Below are 23,065 nucleotides of genomic sequence, written 5' to 3'. Positions count from 1 at the left end.
ATTATGAAAAAGTACTATAAATCGATTGCGCGGGATTTCGTGCTGGTCAGTCCACTTTAACATGCCCATTTTACCCCAATTCCTCTGAAATAACAATATTTCAATTGTGCATCGAACTGACGCTGATGTATGGAACTCTGAGTCTTCATTCGAGACATGTGTTCTCTTCTAAGACAAGACTGATAAATGCTTAAAAGTAAGGAATGACAGAGAGGGGAAATGCATGTTTCATATCCTACCTTACCGTCAGCCGTAAAAATGCATTCTTCGGAAAAAGAGATCATATCTCCTCTTGCCTTAAACCGAGAAAATGTGAATTTAAAATAAGAATCATATTCTTTCTTGCCTTCCGCCAGGTAAATGCATCCCTCAAAGAAGGGATCATATATCCCCTTGCCTTAAACCGAGCGAATGACTGAATTCAAAGAAAAAAAACCCAGATTGATCCACCCGAGTAGCACAACTCACACTGATTTAGTTGCAGCAACTCAAATGTGACCAAATTTGGTTACATATGAGTTGCTGTAACTTCTCTACAACATGTGTGCTACTTGGGCACCTAGCAGTGATTGCCTTTCTCGTGCATTATTAAACAACCCAATCAAACAATCAAATGCATTATCGAAAAATTCGTTGAAATGCTGAATTATTTGTGACATTAATTTTAAAATATTTAATATTTAGATTTTTTGGAATGCGTAATCGTTATGAAATTCAATAGTGATCAACTACGCTTTATTCTCTGTAACTTGATGTAAGAGAATCGGTTTAGAATTAGTATGTGAATTTACACGCACACACACACATACACACGGACAAACAGACACTTACTCAGTTCGTCGAGCTGAGTCGATTGGTATATAACATTATGGGTCTCTGTTCTCTGAGCTTTCTATAAAAAGTTCGATATTGGAGTGAAATGATAGCATTTCGGTACAACTTTGTTGCACGAGAATAGCAAAAATTATTTTCCCTCTTACCTTCTGTTGGGCAAATGCTTGACTTGCCTTAAGCCAAGCGACTACACGAATTAAAAGAAGGAATCAAATATATCTTATATCTTCTTTTTATTATCTTCCCTTGTCATAAATACATCAATTGAAAGAAGGAATCAAATTGATTAACATTGATTCTAGTTAAAAAAAATTACTTTAGAAGCATTTGAATAAAAGGGATTCATATCTTCCTTTTCCATATGCCGGGAAAATGCATCCTTTGAAGAAAGAATCGCACAAGACAAAGTGTGTTTGAACAATATGTTTCTACCTCCTGAAGAATGTTCTTCATTGAATTTTATTATCTTTTTCGAAACATTTCGTAACATTTTTGTTGAGAAAATATCAGCGTCACTTCAAGGTAAAGGGAAAATATTGTGATTTTCAAGAGAATTGTGCAAAATGGATACTTCAAAGTGGTCTGACCAGCACGAAATCCCACTCAATCGAATAATCGCACTTTTTTCCTTCAGGAAACATATATTTATTAGAGAAATATCAGCGTCAGTTCGAGGAATAGCGGAAATATCGATTTTAAAGGAAATATCAGCAAAATGGGCACTTTAAAGAGGTCTGATCAGCACGATACCACCCGCAATCGATTTAGCGCACTTTTTCTCTTCATGAAACATATATTTATTGAAGAAATATCAGCGTCAGTTTAAGGCATAGTAGAAATATTGTGATTTCAGGGGAATTAGGGCAAAATGGGCACTTGAAAGTGTTCTGACCAGCACGAAACCCCTCGCAATCGATTTATCACAGTTTTTCCCTACAGGAAACTTATAATTATTGAAAAAATATCAGCGTCAGTTCGAGGCACAGTACAAATACCATGATTTCAAGGGAATTAGGGCAAAATGGGCACTTTAAAGTGGTATGACCAGCACGAAACCCCTCGCATTCGATTTATCACACTTTTTCCCTTCATGAAACTTATAATTATTTAAAGAATATCAGCGTCAGTTTGAGGCGTAGCAGAAATATTGTGATTTCAGGGGAAATAGGGCAAAATGGGCACTTCAAAGTGTTCTGACCAGCACGAAACCCCTCGCATTCGATTTATCACACTTTTTCCCTACAGGAAACTTATAATTATTGAAAAAATATCAGCGTCAGTTCGAGGCATAGTAAAAATATTGTGATTTTTAGGGGAATCTGGGCAAAATGGGCACTTTAAAGTGATCTGACCAGCACGAAACGTTTTCCCTACAGGAAACTTATAATTATTGAAAAAATATCAGCGACGGTTCGAGGCACAGTACAAATATTATGATTTCAGGGGAATTAGGGCAAAATGGGCACTTTAAAGTGGTCTGACCAGCACGAAACCCCGCGCAATCGATTTATCGCACTTTTTTCCTTCAGGAAACATCTTCTTTCTGGAAATTTTGCAGCGTCAGCTGGAGTAATTGGATTTCGAGCCTTTTGCTTTTGAAAATCCCCAGTGTGCATCGAGGAAAACCACACGTTGAAAATCCAAAAAACGTTCTTCTGGAGCGATTCGACGAAAGTTTGCTCGTGGATCAAGTCGGAAACGCGTCGTTATCGGCAGTTCGTTGCCTTCAGAGTCGATGAAATATTGAGCAACTCGAGCATCGAGTAATGGCAGTGGATTTCGACGAAGATCAACTTTGCGGATGAAGCCACCAAATGGGGAAAAGGTCCGTCATGCAATGTGGATAGTCGCTGGTTTCAAGGTCCCGAATTTCTCTACGGCAGCAAAGCCGGTTGGTAAATGATTCCTGAAGAAGATACGGATGAAAGCGACAAGGAGCTGCGGGAGGCATACGCCTTCAACCATCATATAAGACAACCGGTGATAGACACTTCAAGGTTTTCGCGATTTGAGAGGATGCTACGCTCGGTGGCACACGTTCACCATTTTGTGAATACCTTGCTAGATCGGCAGACACAGTTGGAGTGACGAGCGTAGAAATACAGATGGCAGGAAGAACGTTATGGTTGGTTGCGCAGTCCGATGCCTTCCCGGAAGAGATTGCGATCCTCAAACAGAACTTGGTGCGGAGCAAGGATCATCAGAAGCAAATCGAAGCATCTAGCCAGCTGGTACAGCAGTCACCGTTTGCTGATGAATACGGAGTGTTGCGGGTAGGCAGTAGAGCAGCAGAAGCACCAATACCCTACGATGCAAAGTACCCTATAATCTTGCCATGAAACAATCGGATTACTGAGCTGTTGTTGGATTTCTACCATCGGAAATACGGCCATGTTAATGATGAAACCGTGGTCAACGAGGTGCGTCAGAAATTCCACTACGAGTGCAAGTTCGACTGGCAAGGAAACACTGTATGTGGTTCCGCGTGTACAAGTCAACACCGGCGTATCCGAAATTGGGACCGCTCCCGGCGGACTGCAACCAGCTGTACGCGCATTTACGTATGTGGGCGTAGACATTTTTGGACCGTATTTAGTGAAAGTCGGTGAGTGCGGTGAAGCGATGGATCTGCCTTTTCACCTGCCTTACGGTCAGAGCTATCCACCTTGAAGTTGTTGCCAGTTTATCAACCGATGCGTGCAAGAAGGCGATCAGAAGGTTCATCGCACGCCGAAGTTCTCCACGAGAAATTTTCTCTGACAACGGCACGAATTTTGTAGGAGCGAGTCGGGAGCTTCAGGAGGAGATCGGCAGGATTCACACCGAGCTGGGTAGCACCTTTACCAACGCCCAAACGCAATGGCGGTTCAACCCACCGGCCGCTCCCCACATGGGAGGCTGTTGGGAGAGGATGGTTCGTGCCGTGAAGTCTGCCCTAGGGAGCGTTCCTACTGTGCGGAAGTTGGACGATGAGTCGTTCGCTACGGTATTAGCGGAGGCGGAAAGTATGGTGAACTCCAGACCGCTTACGTTCATCCCGCTGGAAACGTCCGACCATGAGTCACTGACCCCGAATCACTTCTTACTGCTGAGTTCGAATGGCGTGCGGGAACCTGAGAAGAAGCGCCGCTGGGTGCTGGAATATCTACCAACTATAATACGTCGGACGAAGTGGTTTCGGGATGTGAAGCCGATCGAGGTAGGTGATCTTGTACTCGTAGTTGACGAAAATGTGAGGAACCGGTGGATAGGTAGACGTGTGATCCAGGCTAGTCCTGGGAAAGATGGCGTTACGACCTGTTACGAAGTTGGCTGTGCTGGACGTTGCAGGGTCTGGTGACGCTATGCCGGAAGTCAAGGCGACACGGGGGGGGGGGAGGATGTTCGCCGCAACAGCCCCTCGTATTTAACAGCTCTAATGGTGATCGACGTGAGCTACCATCCATGGGCATGAGATCGCTTGACGGCGATAATGTGTCACACTAGATGATTGGCAAAACGGAGGATCAACAACAAGACGGTGATAATTAAAAGTTAATCTGATTGAATTAGAAATCGTTGTAGTTGAAAATTTGTATTATTATTTCAAGTAAAGTGAATAGAATCCTATATTAAACCTAGATTAAAACTTAAGAACTACTTACAGATTAAAATTTGAGCTTAACAATCTACATTTGTTGTGACTAGTAAAAGTATAGTACGGAGACTTAAATGTAAGTAAAACAGAATTTGTAAACCAACCTATCCTAAAAATAAATGCTCTTTTTTAGCTTTAAGCTGATTACACCTAAATTTTTAGTCGTTGATCATAGCTGGAAGAACTCCAACCGATACTATCACAACAAACTGCCGAATTGGATTTTCTTGGACCAGACTAGGATGCCAGCCACGTAGTCTGTGAAGAGTCCGCAAATAGTCATCCACCTGATCAATCCACCTTGCTCGCTGCGTACCCTGCGCACCTCCGTGGATCGTTGTCGAGAACCATTTCCACCAGGTTATTGTCCGACAATCAGGCTTCGTGCCCAGCTCACAGCAATCTTCCGATTTTCCTCTACGAGCATTGTCCCTGAAACTCGAATTACGCACGTTAACCGATCCATCGTTGGCTTGATCAACCGTATCAGTTTATCCGGTAATCCGTGTTCAGCTTCTATAACTGGTCCCGATCTATTGTATCATATGCGGCTTTGAAGTCGTTTAATAGATGATGTGTGGGCACATTGTATTCGCGGCGTTTCTGCAATATCAAGCATGCGCCCAAGCAGCAAGCGCAACATCTTTCAAATAGCTGTTTGTTCCTAATAAATTGCATTGAAGACACTGGCAATTTTGTTCCTGTTCGGGTGTGCCACTACGACCTGTAATTAGATCTATTGTAGCGTTACCCTCATCCTTAGTGTTCAAGTGTCGATTTATTTCATTAGTATTGATAAGCAATGCAGTATCGGTTTCGATACAGTTGTTGTTTTGTTTTCTCAAGAGCAACATGACAAGGTCTCGCTATTTAGACCTTTCACAGAGAGCAATCCCATTGAAGGCGCGCCCCTTATCAATAGGAAATCAATCTATTCTTGAGAGAACAGAACAGTGATACTGTTTTTGGTCATGCATCGGAGCCCTAGCCACATCCTTGTCTTGCTTCTAGAATATCACCAGTAAAACAATGGAAACCCGGGATTTAGCTCTGTCTACAAGAACATTTCAAGCAAGAGAATTTGTACAGTAATAAGAACTTCCGTGTGTTCCTCTCACTACCATTGTTCACCAGTTCAAGAAGAGTTAGTACGTACAGTCGTCGGTGCTGAATTAATAACACTTCGGTTCATTGCTGTCCCCTGCATGTTCCATATAAGGTACAATGAAGTTACAAATGACTTTATTGTTCATGTAGTGCACTTGTAGCAGTTTCTCCAAATTGAATTGATGGTGTGATGGTTATAGTAGAAAGTTGCAAATCTCAACGTTCGATTCCCAATTGGTTTTTGCGTTTTTATTTTCATTGTAGCCGAAAGATGTTGCAAATAGGCTCCACCTCTTGTGCATATTGTGTCACAAAGGAGTTCCAAATACGACGCGTTGTGCATAACTCAAACCTTTTGTAGATCACACCACAGTTGTTGTTACTTGGGACTTGGGACATACGACACCTTTCATCCACTCCTGCAGCAGAACCTCCTCCTTTCAAAACATGATAATTGCCCAGTGCAGCGCTGTAGCCAGTGCATCACCACCATATTTAAATGGTAGTTGGTCAACCCCAGAGAATTTGTTGGCCGGCCGATCTCCTCCTGGATTTCCTGGAGATCCGGAGCTGGAAAATGCATGTCTTGCGTGCTCAGCAGGTTTCCTGCCACATCGTCATTCAAATGCTCTTCGTAGTGCTGTCGCCACCTTTGGATCACCTCACGCTCGTCCGTAAAAAGATTTCCGTTTATATATCCTTAGACATGTCAGGCAGCGACACGTGAACGGTTCAACTTCTCATAAAACTTCCGTGTGTTACTAGCGCGGTACAGTTGATCCGTCTCATCGCGGTCTCGAACGACGGTCGACAAATGCGTCAGATTGAATTTCGGTGAAATATTACTTCTATCATTGATGCTTTGCCTGTGTCGGGAATGGAACCCCTGTTCTTATCCTAGAAGATTTAAATTTTTTCTTCCATTTATTTATAAAAGCTCAACCACCAACTTTATTTTTATACACTCACACTATAGAATGTTAACGGTAATCATTCTTATTTATGAAGAAGATTTTCAACGGATTTTTCAAGAAATATATTTTAAGGCCCTGTTATTCAACATAAGAACAGAAAATAAATACTTACGCTAGATCGCCGCGAGAGCATCCCGTGGCCGTAGCCCGAGTCCGAGATGACCGCGTTGGTCATGTAAACACTTTCCGCATCCGCTGACGACTCGCTTCGAGGCCTCCGCCAGCCGTCCGGTTCGGCGTTGGTCAGTTGCGCTATCGCACCCGAGTGATTGACCGCCGTGTTTTCATCACTGCAAGCAAGAAAAAAGAGAGAAATTAGTAACGATTCAGTAGATTGTGTGCATGTGGCTTTCCCTAGCCGAAGCGACGATAACTTCCTACGACACGAACAATACGCAATCAAAATCTATTTGGTCAACGAAATTAAATACGGTCATTTTTCAAACTGTTGAATCATGGACAAACAAGCTTTATCACTCCCTGGAACCCAGTTTCATGTGCAACGGCATTCCTCGCCAAAGGGAGAGGACAAAGTATGCGAGTGTATCAGACCAGAGACGTTCCCATCGTTGGGCAGTAAACCGTCCAAATCCGTCACATAAAACAACAAACCAACGTCCCAAGCCCACACTTCTGACGGCGAACAGATAGAAATCTGAAACCAAGATTCATGCTTAAAACCATCCACTCGATGGGTGGGGTTGGAAAGCAAAACAGAACCATCGCTCATACGCCAAGTACAAACGGAAACCGTGACTGGAGATTGTCCACCCACATACAAATACGAATACCGCCGTATTATAGCTGCCAAGCAGCGTGCTGCGCACAGAGTTTCCTCTCACTGAAAACGAACGGAAGGTAAACCAAATGGAAAGAAAATTGGACTTCATATTTTCTCCGTGCACGGGAAAACTGAGAAAAAAGAACACGTTTATTAGATATCAACATCAACGTTCGCTTTCCGGCGATGAAAGCTTACTGGTACGGTTCAGCGAGTACCACGAGGCTGGCGGAAACGGCTGGCGGCGCAGTCATCGACAGAGACAAAGAATTTCAAATTACTTGGAAACCTTCGAGTTGTTTATTATTTTTGCTCATGCGTTCGCCAGCAGCCAGCTCAGCTCAGACTGATCCTCCCGGCGATGATGATGATGATGGAGTGGGGGGCGTACAAACAACATGAAAACACGTGCGACTATGCCACTTGGGATGTACGCGAAGGGTATAGCATTTCTCATCACCCCTTTCTCCGAACATATGGTGTGTACAACCGGCCGTGGTGCCCGGAATTGGAACCATACATACTCGGTCGAGTACAACCCTCTGGGAAAATGATGACGATTCTCATGTTGCTCAATTACGTGGGCTCTAAGAGCTTCTTGCTCGTCCCACTCATCATTGGCTGTTGCTCATTCGCTTGGTGAAGCGCTCGCTCGGTGGGATGCATAGCCATATAGTGTGACGTCACACAGTTATGCTTCAACAATGGAAACTGTGGGAAAAGTTGGATTCTGATCTGGTGTTCAATGTCTGGCGTAGTAACAAGATTACAGGGAGTAAATTCATAATTTAGACAAGTATATTTGCTATACTTTAAGACATTCCACCGAACCAGTTCGAAAAATAATTAAATTGAATCGACTGCTTTGAGCGTGCTTACAGCGGCACACTAGGAGTTAACATTCTGAAATCAGTATGGCGAAAGGCATCTAAGGTTCGATTTCTCAAAATTAAGCACCCTAATCGGAAAAATATTTGGTAGGCGTAGTAGCGGACACCATCCCTCATAACTAGTACCAAATAGTTTTTCATGAAAAGTTCCTAATTTTGAGAAAACCAGCGTTAGATGTCTTTCGCCATACATATACTATAGCGCCTGGATGTGGCTGCGGCGGGTAGAAAATTAGCCACTTCCAATAATTCATTACCAATTAGTTGACTTATGTTACTAGTTTATAATCTAGTGGTATGTCACCGTTACAATCTTTGTTAATATAAAGCGCACATAAAGTTGTGCTCTCCAACGGATTCAAATGATACCATACAGGGAATGGACAAAATAATTAGGATAGGCAAATTTTGGGTAAAATTAGATGTGTTGTAACTATCTTAGTTATCATCCGATTTTGACAATTCAGGTATGCCCGAACTAGAAAATTAATGCAGTTTGACGGTATGTCCATGGAACCGACTATGGCCACCGGATTCCGGAGATATTCCGGGTTTTTCGGAGGTAGGTTCAAAACCGTAAATTTGAGGTGGATATTAGGAGAAGTTGTGATTAAAAACTGAATAATATTAGTAACCACAAACGAAGTAGGCTCTTGCTGATTAGAACCATATACTGAGATTTGGAATCGGACCAGAATCAAGTGAGATATGGCCATTTCTTTATAATCGGTTCCGATCGATACTTATCAAAGGGGTCAGGCCACAACTTCATTCGAATCTCGCTTTTTGATAGATCGTCCACTATGATTTTATTCTAGAAGGCCTCTAATGTGTCTAGAATGAAAAACCAATTGAATAAACGGATCCTGGAGTCGCTGGGATGTCCCCGGGGAATCTGTGAATGGGGACATTTTAGTTTTAGCACCAAAATCAGTCATTCGACTGACCGCTTCCAGGATCTACGGATTGGCCCCAGGGAGCCTGTGGAAGATGTCCCCTTTAATTTTAGCACCAAAACCAGCCATTCGACAGCTCTTCATACATGGTTATCGATCAGAAAGCGAAGTACGAAAATAAAATGGATCATTGACGGCTCTGACCGCTTCCAGGACCTAAGGATTGCCCCCGAGGAACCTGCGGAAGCGGACATTTTAGTTTTTACAACAAAATCAATCATTCGACAGCTCTTCTTTAATATAAGCAAAGTATGAATATAAAATTGATCATTGATGACTCTGACCGCTCTCAGGACCTACAGATTCCCCCCGGAAAACCAGTGGGAAGCAACATTTAAGTTTCAGCACCAAAACCAATAACTCGACGGCTTTTTCTCGTGATTTTTTATTAGAAAGCGAAGTATGAGTATAAATTGGACCATTAATGAATCTGACCGCTTCCAGGACTTACGGATTGCCCCCGGGGAACTGTGGAAGGGAATATTTTAGTTTTAGCACAAAAACTAATCATTGGACGGCTCTTTTTTCATGGATTTCAATCAGAATGTGAAGTATGAACAAGAAATGGACCATTGACGGCTCTGACCGTTTTCTGGACCTACGGACAGCTCACGGGGAACCTGTCTACTTCATACTTCGCTTCCTGATCCAAAGCCATGAAAAAGAGCCGTTGTATGACTAGTTTTGGTGCTAAAACTAAAATGTCCCCTTACACAGGTTTCCTGGGCCAATCTGTAGGTCCAGAAAGCGGTCAGAGCCCCCAATGGTCCCTTTTATATTTATTTCTCGATTCCTAATCGAAACCACTAGAAAAGAGCCGTCGAATGACTGGTTACGATGCTTAAAATAAAATGTCCCCTTACACAGATTCTCCAGGAGCAATCCGTGGGTCTTGGAAGCGGTCAGAGCCGTCAATGGACCATTTTATATTCATACTTCGCTTCCTGATCGAAAATCGAATGACTGGTTTTAGTGCTAAAACTAAAATGTCCTCATTCACAGGTTCCTCGGGGGCAATCAGTAGGTCCTGGAAGCGGTCAGAGCCGTCAATGGTCATTTTTAATTCATATTTCGCTTCCTGGTCGAAATCCATGAAAAAAGAGCCTTCGAATGACTGGGTTTGATGCTAAAACTAAAATGTCCCCTTCCACAGGTTCCTCGGGGCCAATCCGTAGATCCTGGAAGCGGTCAGAGCCGTCAATGGACCATTTTATATTCATACTTCGCTTCCTGATGGAAAACCATGAAAAAAGAGCCGTCGAACGACTGGTTTTGGTGGTAAAACTAAAATGTCCCCTTTCACAGGTTCCCCGGGGCCAATCCGTAGGTCTTGAAAGCGGTCAGAGCCGTCAATGGATTATTTTATATTCATGCTTCGCTTCCTGATCGAAAACCATGAAAAAAGAGCCTTCGAATGACTGGTTTTGGTGCTAAAACTAAAATGTCCCCTTCCACAGGTTCCCCGGGGCCAATCCGTAGATCCTGGAAGCGGTCAGAACAGACAATGGACCATTTTATATTCATACTTCGCTTCCTGATCGAAAACCATGAAAAAAGAGCCGTCGAACGACTGGTTTTGGTGGTAAAACTAAAATGTCCCCTTCCACAGGTTCCCCGGGGCCAGTCCGTAGATCCTGGAAGCGGTCAGAGCCGTCAATGGACCATTTTATATTCATACTTCGCTTCCTGATCGGAAACCATGAAAAAGAGCCGTCGAATGACTGGTTTTGGTGCTAAAACTAAAATGTCCCCTTCCACAGGTTCCCCGGGGCCAATCCGTAGGTCTTGAAAGCGGTCAGAGCCGTCAATGGACCATTTTATATTCATACTTCGCTTCCTGATCGAAAACAATGAAAAAAGAGCCTTCGAACGACTGGTTTTGGTGGTAAAACTGTAATGTTCCCTTCCACAGGTTCCCCCGGGCCAATCCGTAGGTCCTGGAAGCGGTCAGAACCGTCAATTGACCATTTTATATTCATGCTTCGCTTCCTGATCGAAAACCATGAAAAAAGAGCCGTCAAACGACTGGTTTTGGTGGTAAAACTAAAATGTCCCCTTCCACAGGTTCCCCGGGGCCAATCCGTAGGTCTTGAAAGCGGTCAGAGCCGTCAAAGGACCATTTTATATTCACACTTCGCTTCCTAAACGAAAACTATGAAAAAAGAGCCTTCGAACGACAGGTTTTGGTGGTAAAACTAAAATGTTCCCTTCCACAGGTTCCCACGGGCCAATCCGTAGGTCCTGGAAGCGGTCAGAACCGTAAATTGACCATTTTAAATTCATATTTCGCTTCCTGATCGAAAACCATGAAAAAAGAGCTGTCGAACGACTGTTTTTTTGGTAAAACTAAAATACCCCTTCCACAGGATCCCCGGGGCCAATCCGTAGATTCTGGAAGCGGTCAGAGTCGTCAATGGACCATTTTATATTCATGCTTCGCTTCCTGATCGAAAACCATGAAAAAAGAGCCGTCGAATGACTGATTTTGGTGCTGAAACTTAAATGTCCCCATTCACAGGTTCCCCGGGGACATCCCAGCGACTCCAGGATCCGTTTATTCAATTGGTTTTTTATTCTTGACACATTAGAGGCCTTCTAGAATAAAATTATAGTGGACGATCTATCAAAAAGCGAGATTCAAATGAAGTAGTGACCTGACCCCTTTGATAAGTATCGATCGGAACCCATTTTAAATAAATGGCCATGTCTCACTTGATTCTGGTCCGATTCCAAATCTCAATATATGGTTCCAATCAGCAAGAGCCCTACTTTATTTGTGGTTACTAATATTATTCAATTTTTAACCACAATTTCTCCTAATATCCACCTCAAATTTACGGTTTTGAACCTACCTCCGAAAAACCCGGAACATCTCCGGAATCCGGTGGCCATAGTCGATTCCATGAACATACCGTCAAACTGCATTAATTTTCTAGTTCAGGCATGCCTGAATTGTCAAAATCGGATGATAACTAAGGTAGTTACAACACATCTAATTTTACCCAAAATTTGCCTATCCTAATTATTTTGTTCATCCCCTGTATATAAATGGATTTTGTCCATGGTTTCCAATTTTCCAAATTTATTTGATTTACCGAAATTGGTTAATATTCCAATTTGGCCCATTCAACTTATTCATGAAATTTACTTTGTTCTTAGTATATAGCATTTTCCAACATACCAACTTTGTCCCATTAGTCTGTTTAACCCATTGTTTTATTTTTTTTGCAATTCACTAAATTGACCTGTTTTGCTATTTTTCACATGTCTGAGTTTACCAAAATTGATCAACTTACCTAATTTGGCAATTGCACACAATTTTCCCCTTCTTTGGCCATGCGGTATGATACGCGACTATAAAGCAAGACCATTCGATTTCCGGTCCGGTTTACGAAATGTTTGGATTGGAAAATCTCTCGATTTCCCTGGGTATGAAAGTATCATCGTGTTAGCCTCATGATATACGAATGCAAAAATTGTAACTTGGCTTAGAAACACTTAGCACTTAATAACTGTGAAAATTCTGAATGAATACTAAATACAAATACAAATTTACATGAAGTACGAAAGTAAAAGAGATTCGTCCATTGGGAATTCCTTCAGGATACATTACTTCGGAAACTCCTCCAAAAATGTCTTTTTAATTGCTTTCAACAATTCCTTCGAAAACTTTTATATGAATCCATTCAGAAATTCCTTAGGAAACTCCTAATCGATTTCCTTGAGAAAGTGTCCTGTGCTTCATGGAGTCCTGTGATAATTTGTGATGCCTGGAAGAAATTCAAAAGAAGACGATTCCTGAAGAAAGTTCATAAACAATCTTCATAAGTCTGGAAGATTTTCTGATGGAACTCCTGGAGGAATTTCCGAAGGATCTCCTAAAGCAATTTTTAAAGTAATTACTAGAAGAGTGTCCGAAAGAAAACCTGGAAAATTTTTCAAAGGAATATTACATTCGAAATTCCTCCACATTTTTTCAGAAATTCCTGCTGGAAACGTTTTATTCCACCAGGAATACCTTCTAAAATTCATCAAGAGATACCTTCAAAAATCTCCAGTTGAAGGGTAGCATTCCTGAATTAATTCTTAGCAATCAGTTATGAATGTCCCAAATTTCTATATAGAATAATCATAATAATCCGTATCAACTAAAAGTACAAGATAAAAGTCGAAGTTGATAGGACTTGATGCTAGGTGAAAAAGAGGAAAAACTATATTCATGTATTATTTTTGTTGGTGATTGCCGTATTAAGAGTACGAGAGGCTCTTTTTGTTTAGTTTTCACAAATCCATCAAGAATTTGATAAAAAAAAAAATCGTGTAGGAATTTTGAAAAAAAAATGAAAACAATCCGGGAAGAATTTTCAAAGGACTTTTGTAGGAATTTTAGCAATTACGGAAAAAAAATCCTGGATTAATTTCCGTGGCAATTCATGAGAAAAGTAAATAAACACAATTTCTTATGAAATTATTTAAGACATTACCGCAGAAATGCTTGGGGTAATATCTAATAGAATTTCCTAAGAAATTCCTGGGAGAATTTAGAATGGACTGAGAGGAACTTATAAAAGAATTTGATTATGAATTTACCAAGGACCACCTTTAGCACCTTTAAAAAAATCGAAGGAATTTCTGAGAAAAATTCAAAGTGAATTTTCAGATTAATTTGTAACTCCTTAAGCAAATTTCGAAAAAAAATTCCTGGAATAATTCTCGATGGAGCTCTGGGAATAATTTCTGAAGCAATTTTGGGAGAAATTTCCAATGATTTTTCTGGAGGAAATTTAGAAAGAATTTCTGGATTGATTTCATATGGAATTTCTGGATGAATTTCCAAAAAATATTTGTAACAATTTTTCGAAGGGATTCCTGGAAGAATTTCAAAAGAAATTTTTGGATAATAACAAAGTAACTCCTTAAGAAATTTCCCGATGGAACTCCTGGAATGATCTCCGAAAAAAATTCGAGAGAAGTTTTCTATCTCATTCCTGGTAGAACTTGGTATAAATTGGAAGAATTTTTGAAGGAATTTTAAGGCGAATTTTTAAAAGCTGCTGGGGAATTTTCTGAAGGAGTTTCTGGAATGGTTTTTTTTTGCATTTTTTCGGGATATATTCATAAAAAATCTAATGAACTTCTCCCCTGAAAAATCTATTACTTTTTCCAAAATTTGGAAAATATTGTCGGATTTCCCACGGGAACTACTATGAAGTTTCGAGAAATCTTTGGAATTACCAAGAGAAGCTATCATGCCTCATCTTAATTTGGCAGGTTCGTGGCACGATTTTTATGATGTGCAATCCCTTGCACTTGACCCTAAAGAGAGTTTCTTTAAAAAAAGTGTCCTAACCCAGAGCTTCCCAAACTTTTGGGTATGCGACCCACCTAGCAAAATTCTATATGTCTCGCGACCCACCTATGAAAAAATGCATTTTACCAAGTAGTATTAAGCATTAATTGAATCTGAATGTCATCTGTTTCGGCTCCTTCCACATAAAAAATATTCACGTTACCTTACATGTAAAAATGCAAAAAATGAGGAACATGATATTGTTTGTCAAAATGTAAGCGTTTTTATTTTACTTCATTAAGGGGACAGCTTTTAGACATAAATGTTTTCTAAAATAGCATGTGATGAATATATAAAATGAAATGCGGTTTGAACTTGAAATTATGTTCCTGAAAAAAATGATCAAAAGGTTCGGCTTTCGAGCAGCAATTAATATTCTACGCGACCCACCAACAATCCGCTCGCGACCCCCCTGGGGGTCGGGACCCACAGTTTGGGAAACCATGTCCTAACCCATAATCCGGGCAGGAGAGGATCACTAATCAGAAAACGATGTGCTTCCGAAGAACGCTAACTTCGAACAGAGAGTTTATTTCAGAGTCCAAATGTGTTTTATATTACAAGTTATGTGTTGCTACATTTTCGCGTCATTGCGCATATACAAGGTGGTTTAATTTTGCTTACACTGGTTAAACGTGAGGGTATTGATCCGTGTGACAAATATAATTTATTGAGCATGGGAGAGTCGATGTGCTTGCTGTGCACAAGCATTGAAATAAGTAATTTGATCCGAACGCTTTGGGTGAAATTGCTGAGTTAATACAATGTATATGACAAAGCTCTTTAGAATTCCCAAAAAAAAATTTTTTTTATTTCAGCAGAAAATTAGTCACAATTTACACAAGAAACTTCAGAATTTTCACAAAAAAATGTTCGTAACTTCTACAGTAAAATCTCGGGAAGCTCACGAAAAGTTTCTGTTGAGTATTCTTCGAAATTTGCACAGAAAATGATTCATAATTGTAAGAGAGTGCGGCTGGTAGAATGGGTGGTTTACCGTTATTTTTTCTTACCGGCTTTCTCAGTCTATAATAATAAAGACGGCTAGCTTGGCTTGGCCAACGATAAAACAGTGAATTCTTTAGAATTCCCGCGGAAGACTCTAAGGAGTTTTCAAGAAAAATTCTCTGGAATGTTCTCGAGAAATTCTTCGTAAGTTTAACGGAAACTTCTTTAAAATTTCCGCGGAAGATTGTTCAAAATGTAGATTTCAATAAAAAAAAATCTTCGGATTTCAATGGAAAATTGTTCGAAATTATTGGATTTCTACGGGAAATTCTTTTTACAGTAGACGTTAACTTCGATAACTGAAAGTCATTTAACTGCAATGTTTTTAACTGCATTTGGCTTCGAAATTTTGTAACCTCCCTACTTTTTAAGCCGATACCGGCATTTAAGCCAAAACCCATCTAACCATACCCCATTAAACCGAACTGAACGTTTATTCGAAACTGTTATCAGGTCGAAAATGGCTTAACCAAAAAAGTAGTTTGACCGAAAACGACATACAACCGTGATGGTCATTCTTTCGAACTGGTAATTTGGCCGAAAAAAAAAACGTTCAACCGAAAAGAACATTTAACCGAAAATGCCGTTTGGTAGGAAAGGCCTGAAAATATCCTTTCTACAAAACAACCCTTTTGGTCAAACGGCATTTTCTGTAAAATGACCTATTCAGCTAAACGTCATTTTGGCAAAATGTTCAATTCAGCCGAACGACACTTTTCAAAGAAGGTTGCTGAAAGGACATTTTTGGGCCAATGATCTATATCGGAACAGACGACTTTTACATCCGAACGGCATTTTCAGCCAAATTACCTGTTACAAGTTTTTACAAGTCCGGCCAAATTTTCCTTTTGACTGTACATCGCTTTCGACCAAACTACACTTTCGGTCAAACCAGTTTAAACCTGATAACAGTTTCCATGAAACTTTTAGTTTTGCTACATGGTACCTGTCTACGTGTCTTTTGGCCTAAAGTATCGACTTAAAAATTGAGAGGTTACGGAATTTTGTTCAATGGTCAATTGACAAAAAGGTCATTTCGCCAAACAAGTGGCCATTTCTTACCACATTACCCGTTCGGTACGAGGTTCAATCATTGACATTTGGTTGTTTGACCCATTGGACCAAATGACATTTTCGGCCAAATGGCCCATTCTGTCAAAAAACCATTTCGGCTTAATGGCATTTTTGGACAACGATCGTTTCGGCCAGACGACCTGTTAGGGAAAAAGGCTTTTTGGGCCAAATTAGCAGTTCGGCCGTCGGTCGCTTTCGGACAATGGAATTTCCATAGAATTTCTAATCAAAAATAGAAAGAATTTTCCAAAACAAAACAATAAATCCTGAAAATTCCGAGCATTTTTCTGTTGTTTTAAAGTTGGCTATGCCAAACTAGCCGTCTAGTGATGAACTTCTTCCTGCGAAAAAAATCACTCTAATAAAGGATACAAAACTAGAGGTGCCCTCAGACGTTGCAAGCAAATCACTCACAACGAGCATTTTGCTCACAGAAAGTGACATCTGTCAAAACTTTGCATGTCTGACTATACTGAAAGTGATTGTATGCAAATAAATGACAACTCGCAACCAACGCTTGCATTGTGTGACTGCTAAGCGTTAGAAGTTTGCAACTCGCAGAAACGGAATTGTGCAGTGTTGCACTACGAAAATAGGAATGGCCAGAAAACATGTTTTTCGATTTTGTTTATATTTGCATGGGAGTAAATCTGACATTTGCTAAAACTGAAAAGCTGCTACGTGTGACTGAAATTGCGCGTGCTCTCAGAAATAATTCGCTCGCACGAGTGATTTGCTTGCAACGTCTGACGGAGCCTTATCCGTTCTTATTAATCTAGATTGAGAAAGTCAACGTTAAAGAATATTTTTAACCAGACACAATTTTTTGTTTGAATTTCAAAGAATACTCAACAGAAACTCAATAGGAACTTTCCGTCGATTTTCATGTACAAATTTGGAACAACTTCCCGTGAAAACTCCCATGTAAATCCCTAACAATTTTCCTTTGTAAATCCAAAGAGCTCCTCTTAAGAATTCCAAATAATTCTCGAAACTTGAAAGTAGTGAAAAATCTGAAAATAATTTTCAAATTAATATTCAGGAAAAACTTCACGAATTTTCTGGGGAAGTTTATCAAATTTTGGAGGCGAAATTCAAGAGATTCTCCCGTTATTGTCTTGAAAATATCCAAAATGACCAATTCAGCCAAACGACATTTTCAACCGAATGTCCATTTCGGTCAAATGGCTCTTTCGACCAAACGAGTATTTCGGCCAAATGACATATTCACGATTTTTTCGGCCAAATGACATTCTCGGCCAAATAACTGTAGGCTAGATACCCTAGCGAAGTCTGCAAACATAATGAGAGCATATAGAAAACATATCATATAGACATCAAATTGATTCATAATTTGTTATCAGACATGAATCTTCATGATTGATTACAGATTTTGATCTCATTTTGCTATAGATTACTAAACTGAATGATATGACATCAAACTGTGTATTTATTATGTTACCGGAAACCAATATATAAATTAGTTTTCGATTTACTCTCATCGACCGCAGCAATAGCTTTTGATTTGATATCACAGTAAGATTTTTCTGCTATACTTTTTGTTATTTTAACCGTTAAACGACCAAAAAGATATCAAATTGAGTGATGATTTCACAACATTAAAACAAGTTATCGATTTGCTCACCAGCTTTGCTCGGGTAGGCTTCTACCAAATAGTATTTTCGGTTAAACGACATATTCGGCCTAATAACTTTCAACCTTAAGGCTTTCTGCCGAACGTTTCCGTTCAAAAATTCAATTTCAATGAGATTTTTATTTTGGATTTCAACAGGAATTCCTTCGCAATTTTCACGCTTAGTTTTTACGTAGAGCTTTTCGAAATTTTAACAAGATATTGTATGGAATTTTCAAGAATAATTGGTAGCTTCACGAAAAATTCTCTGAGTTTCAACGTGATGTTGTAGAGATCTTTCGTTATGTGTTATGTGCTAAAAATGCGCGTAACATGTTGCTGTTTTAGGGGGTCCCGTAACGTAGTTGGCTACACGTTCGTCTTACAAGCGAATGGTTATGGGTTCGATTCCCAGCTCCACCACCAAACCCTCGTCAGACGCCGGAAGCTTGTTTTGTGAAACGCGCCTCACCGTCACGGTTGCCTGTTGACGAATGACAAAACTGTTCTTCTCGGAGGCATTCTTCCAATTTCATGAATTATGGATATCTAAAAATAGATTATGTATTGTGTGGATTCTGTACAGCATAATACACCACGATAGATCACGGCACAGTAGCGGCCAAGAACACAGAGTGCCTACCAAATAAATATACCCACGAATAAAAAAAAAGTTGCTTTTTTGACGTAGAACTACGTCTGTCTTTTCTATATATTGGGGTACACTTTACAATTGCAAAACACCGAAAAACGTCACGAAAATATGATAGACTTTGATCGTTAATATCTTTTCAATTTTCTTGGACAATTCGATAAAGGGAGAGTCAACGCTTCATACCTTATGTACACTGAAGTTGTTTTTACGCGTTTTTTTACACGAATCGCTTTTTATGCTATTTTTTTCACTCGAATTTTGGGATTTTCGCGGTTTATTCAGACCTATTCTGGGATTTACGCAGTTTTTTACGATGTTTTAATTTACGCGGCCCATATCCTCCGCGTGAAAACCGACTCCAGTGTGCTACAATATTTATGTATGATTCTTTACTTTTGACAACTAAATTTAGCAATCGGTTTCGGTGAATCAGTCGATCTCGTAAGTGCATCGCAAGCTTCTTCTTCCATAACACTACATTCAAACTGGAACTTGGCCTTCTTTTCAACTTAGTAATTAGTATTTCTTTAGTTCATAATTGAAAGCTTTCTTTGCCCGCCATTTCGTTAGTATGTATCCAATACTATGGATACACTATGTCCAGGGTGTCGAGAATGTTTCCCACTTCAAAACATTCCTGATCGGATCGAGAATCGATCTTGCCAGCTCCGGACTCTGTGCCTTTGTTCGCAAAGCCAATCAAAGACCACGCCAAATTAACGCAACTTACAGGCTTTTAGGCGGTGCAGTTCGTTTTTGCTAACATGCACGTGCGTTTTCTCTCGAAATTTTGAATTCCTTCGGTTCGTTTTGGCTGATTCCTTCCAACTCATGTGAAGGAATAATTATTATTATCAAAAAATGTCTTTGTCGGCTCTATTCTGACTCTGACTTCCTCCATAGAATGACCACCAAACGCCGTTGACAGTCCAACTTCACGATGAGCTTTTCTGTAATGAGCCACCGTGGTTTTAGACTGACTTAGTGGCGGATGCTTAGTCTCTGTTCTAGTTTGCGTCGGTGATGGTTGCAGCGGTACGCTATCAGCTAAGGTTGTGCTGAATAATTCTCAAAAAATAGCTATTGGAATCGATAACTTTTCAGGTGAGAAAAGTAGGCGAGTTGTCATCGGCGATATCTTTTCAAATTTGGAATCGATTGATAATAAACACAAACTTATCATTTAAATGTAAACCTAACTAATACCAATTTAATGTCAACAATGAAAACGTATGTTTGGCATTGTATTTTGATGTTATATAGAAAAACAAGTTCAAAAATAAGCATTTACCAATGCTTCGAATCGAGATACAATTATCAAACGATTCTTACTCTCTAGCGAGTTTTCATCAATTGATAATTTGGATATATGATCGCTTGAGAGTGTTGTTCATCCTTGACTATTTGAAAATTTTAATTTTATCATCTTTTCAAATGTTGGTCAAAAAATTAAATACATCACCAGGATTTGTAATGCTCACTCAATCTCAAGATCACAGGATAAACAACAAAATCAGATTCACGCTGAGCTTCAAAAACGATTGCTTTGGTTTCATCGAAAATAAAATTCGAAAACCTGTACACTACATAGGGGAACTGTACCAGTTTTGGCCATGTTCCTAATTTGGCCAGTTTCTCAAAGAACTCAAAAAATAAAGCAAATTTTGAGGGTTGTATTAGGAGATATACTCTCATGCTTCTTCACTGTTGAAACTGTTCGATTTTTTTTGGAAAATATGAATTTTCCAGGGCTGGCCAAATTAGGCACTAAGGTGACCAAAACCGGTACACTTCCTCTACAGCTACATAGTTCTACGTCACTTTTGCGTACAACCCGATTGGGCTGCACCTTTGAGTTTTTCGATGACACCATCCTTGAAATTTGATTGAATTTCTCCAAGTCCCGATTGAAAACAACAAGATCAGTAAACGCTAAGACTAAGAATTTTCCCTAGCAACTCAGAAAAATCTTTTTCTCTTTCGTTCTTCATAAATTTTGACGTTTACTGGCCTGGTTCTTTTCTAATTTCTTTGCAGCGAGAGACAAAGTAGTCCGTGTCTGACAATTTCCACATCTTTTGGTGTAGAATTACGTCGTTGAGAAATTATTTTTTACGGTTTCTAGACTCTCCAGGTTTTCCCGGAGATCAAGTTTCTCGAATTGTTTGAATTATCTAATTCCAAAACCAATTGAAGTAAGGTAACAGAATAAATGTTGGCGTTGGACTCACTCTCTACTCTTTTTACTAAAACGGGTGTAATTTTTTTGATTTAAATAGACCGCGTTACGCTATGATGAAAGATTTAAACGTTAGTAATTATGATCTCAGTGAACGGATTTCCTAATCGACAGATTTTAAGTACGCCTTTCATATTCATGCTGGATATGACCCGAAAAAACTTGTTTCAATAGGGCCAAAAACTGTTTTCGAAGTAAAAAAATGATTGGACGGGAACCTATAAATAAGGGTAATGCATCATTCCATTCCCACGTTCTGATGGATGCAGATGTCAGCGAATGAGCTTCCACTGCCACAACATCGGACCACTTCCAAGGGCTGTCCAAAACGGGCATAGTTTTTTCGAGAATTCGGAAGAAGACTTCCAACAAAATCCTGCCGAAAAGGATTGAGTATCTGCGCTCAACGAACTTTCCAGCCTCCGCGATTCACCGTCGAGCGATTCCAATCCTCCCACACCGTTACACCCGCTCCAGCACCAACAGCTCCATTCTCCAGCGAATGGCCTCCACTCTCTTCTCCCAGATTCCATCGACAGCTGGAGAACGAAACTATCCACCGGAAGAATCAGCTCCGCTTTACTCTCCGAAGCTACTGATGCCGATATTCCCGCAGCTCGCCACTTGGCTGCGTGGTTGCAAAACCCGAATAGATCAGGTCTTCACTCTTGACAAATCATCGAAAAGGGCTGCTAGAGTGGGTTTGCACAACTGGAACGCTTACTCGCTCAAGAACAAAACAATCGAGCTGAAGCATTTCCTTGAGGAGAAGGAAATGGACATGGCGTCCATCAATGAAATACACCTGGAACCGTACTGCCCTTCTACGCATAGTTGTCCCATGTAAGTTTTTGTGGATTTTGACTTTTCACCATAGAGCCTTTTGTCTATTTTGATGTATACTTTTAGAGAACAGATTTCGAACTTTGTTCGGAAAATCATTGAAAACAACATCAAGTCTATTTGTCCCATTGCTTAATTTTCTACGCATAATAGTCTCGCGGTGATTAAATTCGTCATTATGGCGGATTTTGTTATCATATGAAGCAACACATATTGAATAGCATTTTCTGTTTAGATCTTGCAATCTTAGCCTGTTGCACTGGTTTAATGGGGGCAATTTGTAAAATACTCATTTTAAACGACATAATCACTTCAACCACGTGGCAGGTTCACTTCCATAGATAAAGCATGTGGAGACATATGTCAATCGCAGTAATCATTCACGAAATCATGGTTGAGCGTTGCTGATATGCGTAGAAACCATAAAACAAGTGCTCTATTTCTCGGCATAAATGTCCCGCCAAACTATTTTCATGATCGTTGTCGCAAATTCTATTTGTGAGTGAAAAATAATTTCAATGAAATTAAGTCTTCTGAATGGTTCTGTGATGTAATAATCTAATATTGTATTATGGTTATACGCCAGCAATGAAAATAAGTATTCAATTTCAAATGCCATTTTCTCATTTGTCGTTTTTTGAATTTGGTACAAGCATGCGTAGAACGGCAGCGTAGGCGAACGTCAACATTCAGGACTTTCGCATCGTACTTCACTCGACCGGCCGACTAGGGAAGGCGGTGTTGCTTTCGCTTTTCGCTAGTTATAACATAATCTGTCGCCTGATGCCAAGCTTCCAAGAGTCGCAGTTACCACTTCTGTCGGCACAATCGCGCTCATCCCAGCGTACCGCCCATCTATCCCCAAAACTGGCGATGGTTCATCACCCGCCATTTGAAGGGAAATCGCCAAGGTAAAGCGGAGGTATAGTCAGTACATCATCCCCGGCGACCGGAATGCCAAGCATTAAGCCTGAAAAAACATTCGCGTCATTCGAAACATCACCCTCTGGAGCCACGATATGGAGGAAGACACGATCCTGTGCCCGGATTTCCCCGTTCGGCTGAGTCAATCCGAAGTCCATAT

General features: G+C 40.3%; 1 protein-coding gene across 1 annotated transcript in view; it reads right to left on the bottom strand.

Moving 5' to 3' along the window:
- The window catches only part of LOC134220452 (muscarinic acetylcholine receptor DM1), a 128,596-nt gene that overhangs the window by 8,753 nt on the left and 96,778 nt on the right, over positions 1-23,065 (bottom strand). The window contains exon 3 of the mRNA XM_062699511.1: positions 6,665-6,842. Coding sequence (XP_062555495.1) covers positions 6,665-6,842 — 178 coding nt within the window. The remainder of the gene's footprint in view (positions 1-6,664; positions 6,843-23,065) is intronic.

Source organism: Armigeres subalbatus, chromosome 3 (assembly GCF_024139115.2).
Source record: "Armigeres subalbatus isolate Guangzhou_Male chromosome 3, GZ_Asu_2, whole genome shotgun sequence".
NCBI classification, from domain to species: Eukaryota; Metazoa; Arthropoda; class Insecta; order Diptera; family Culicidae; genus Armigeres; species Armigeres subalbatus.
This window is presented reverse-complemented; position numbering and strand designations above follow the sequence as displayed.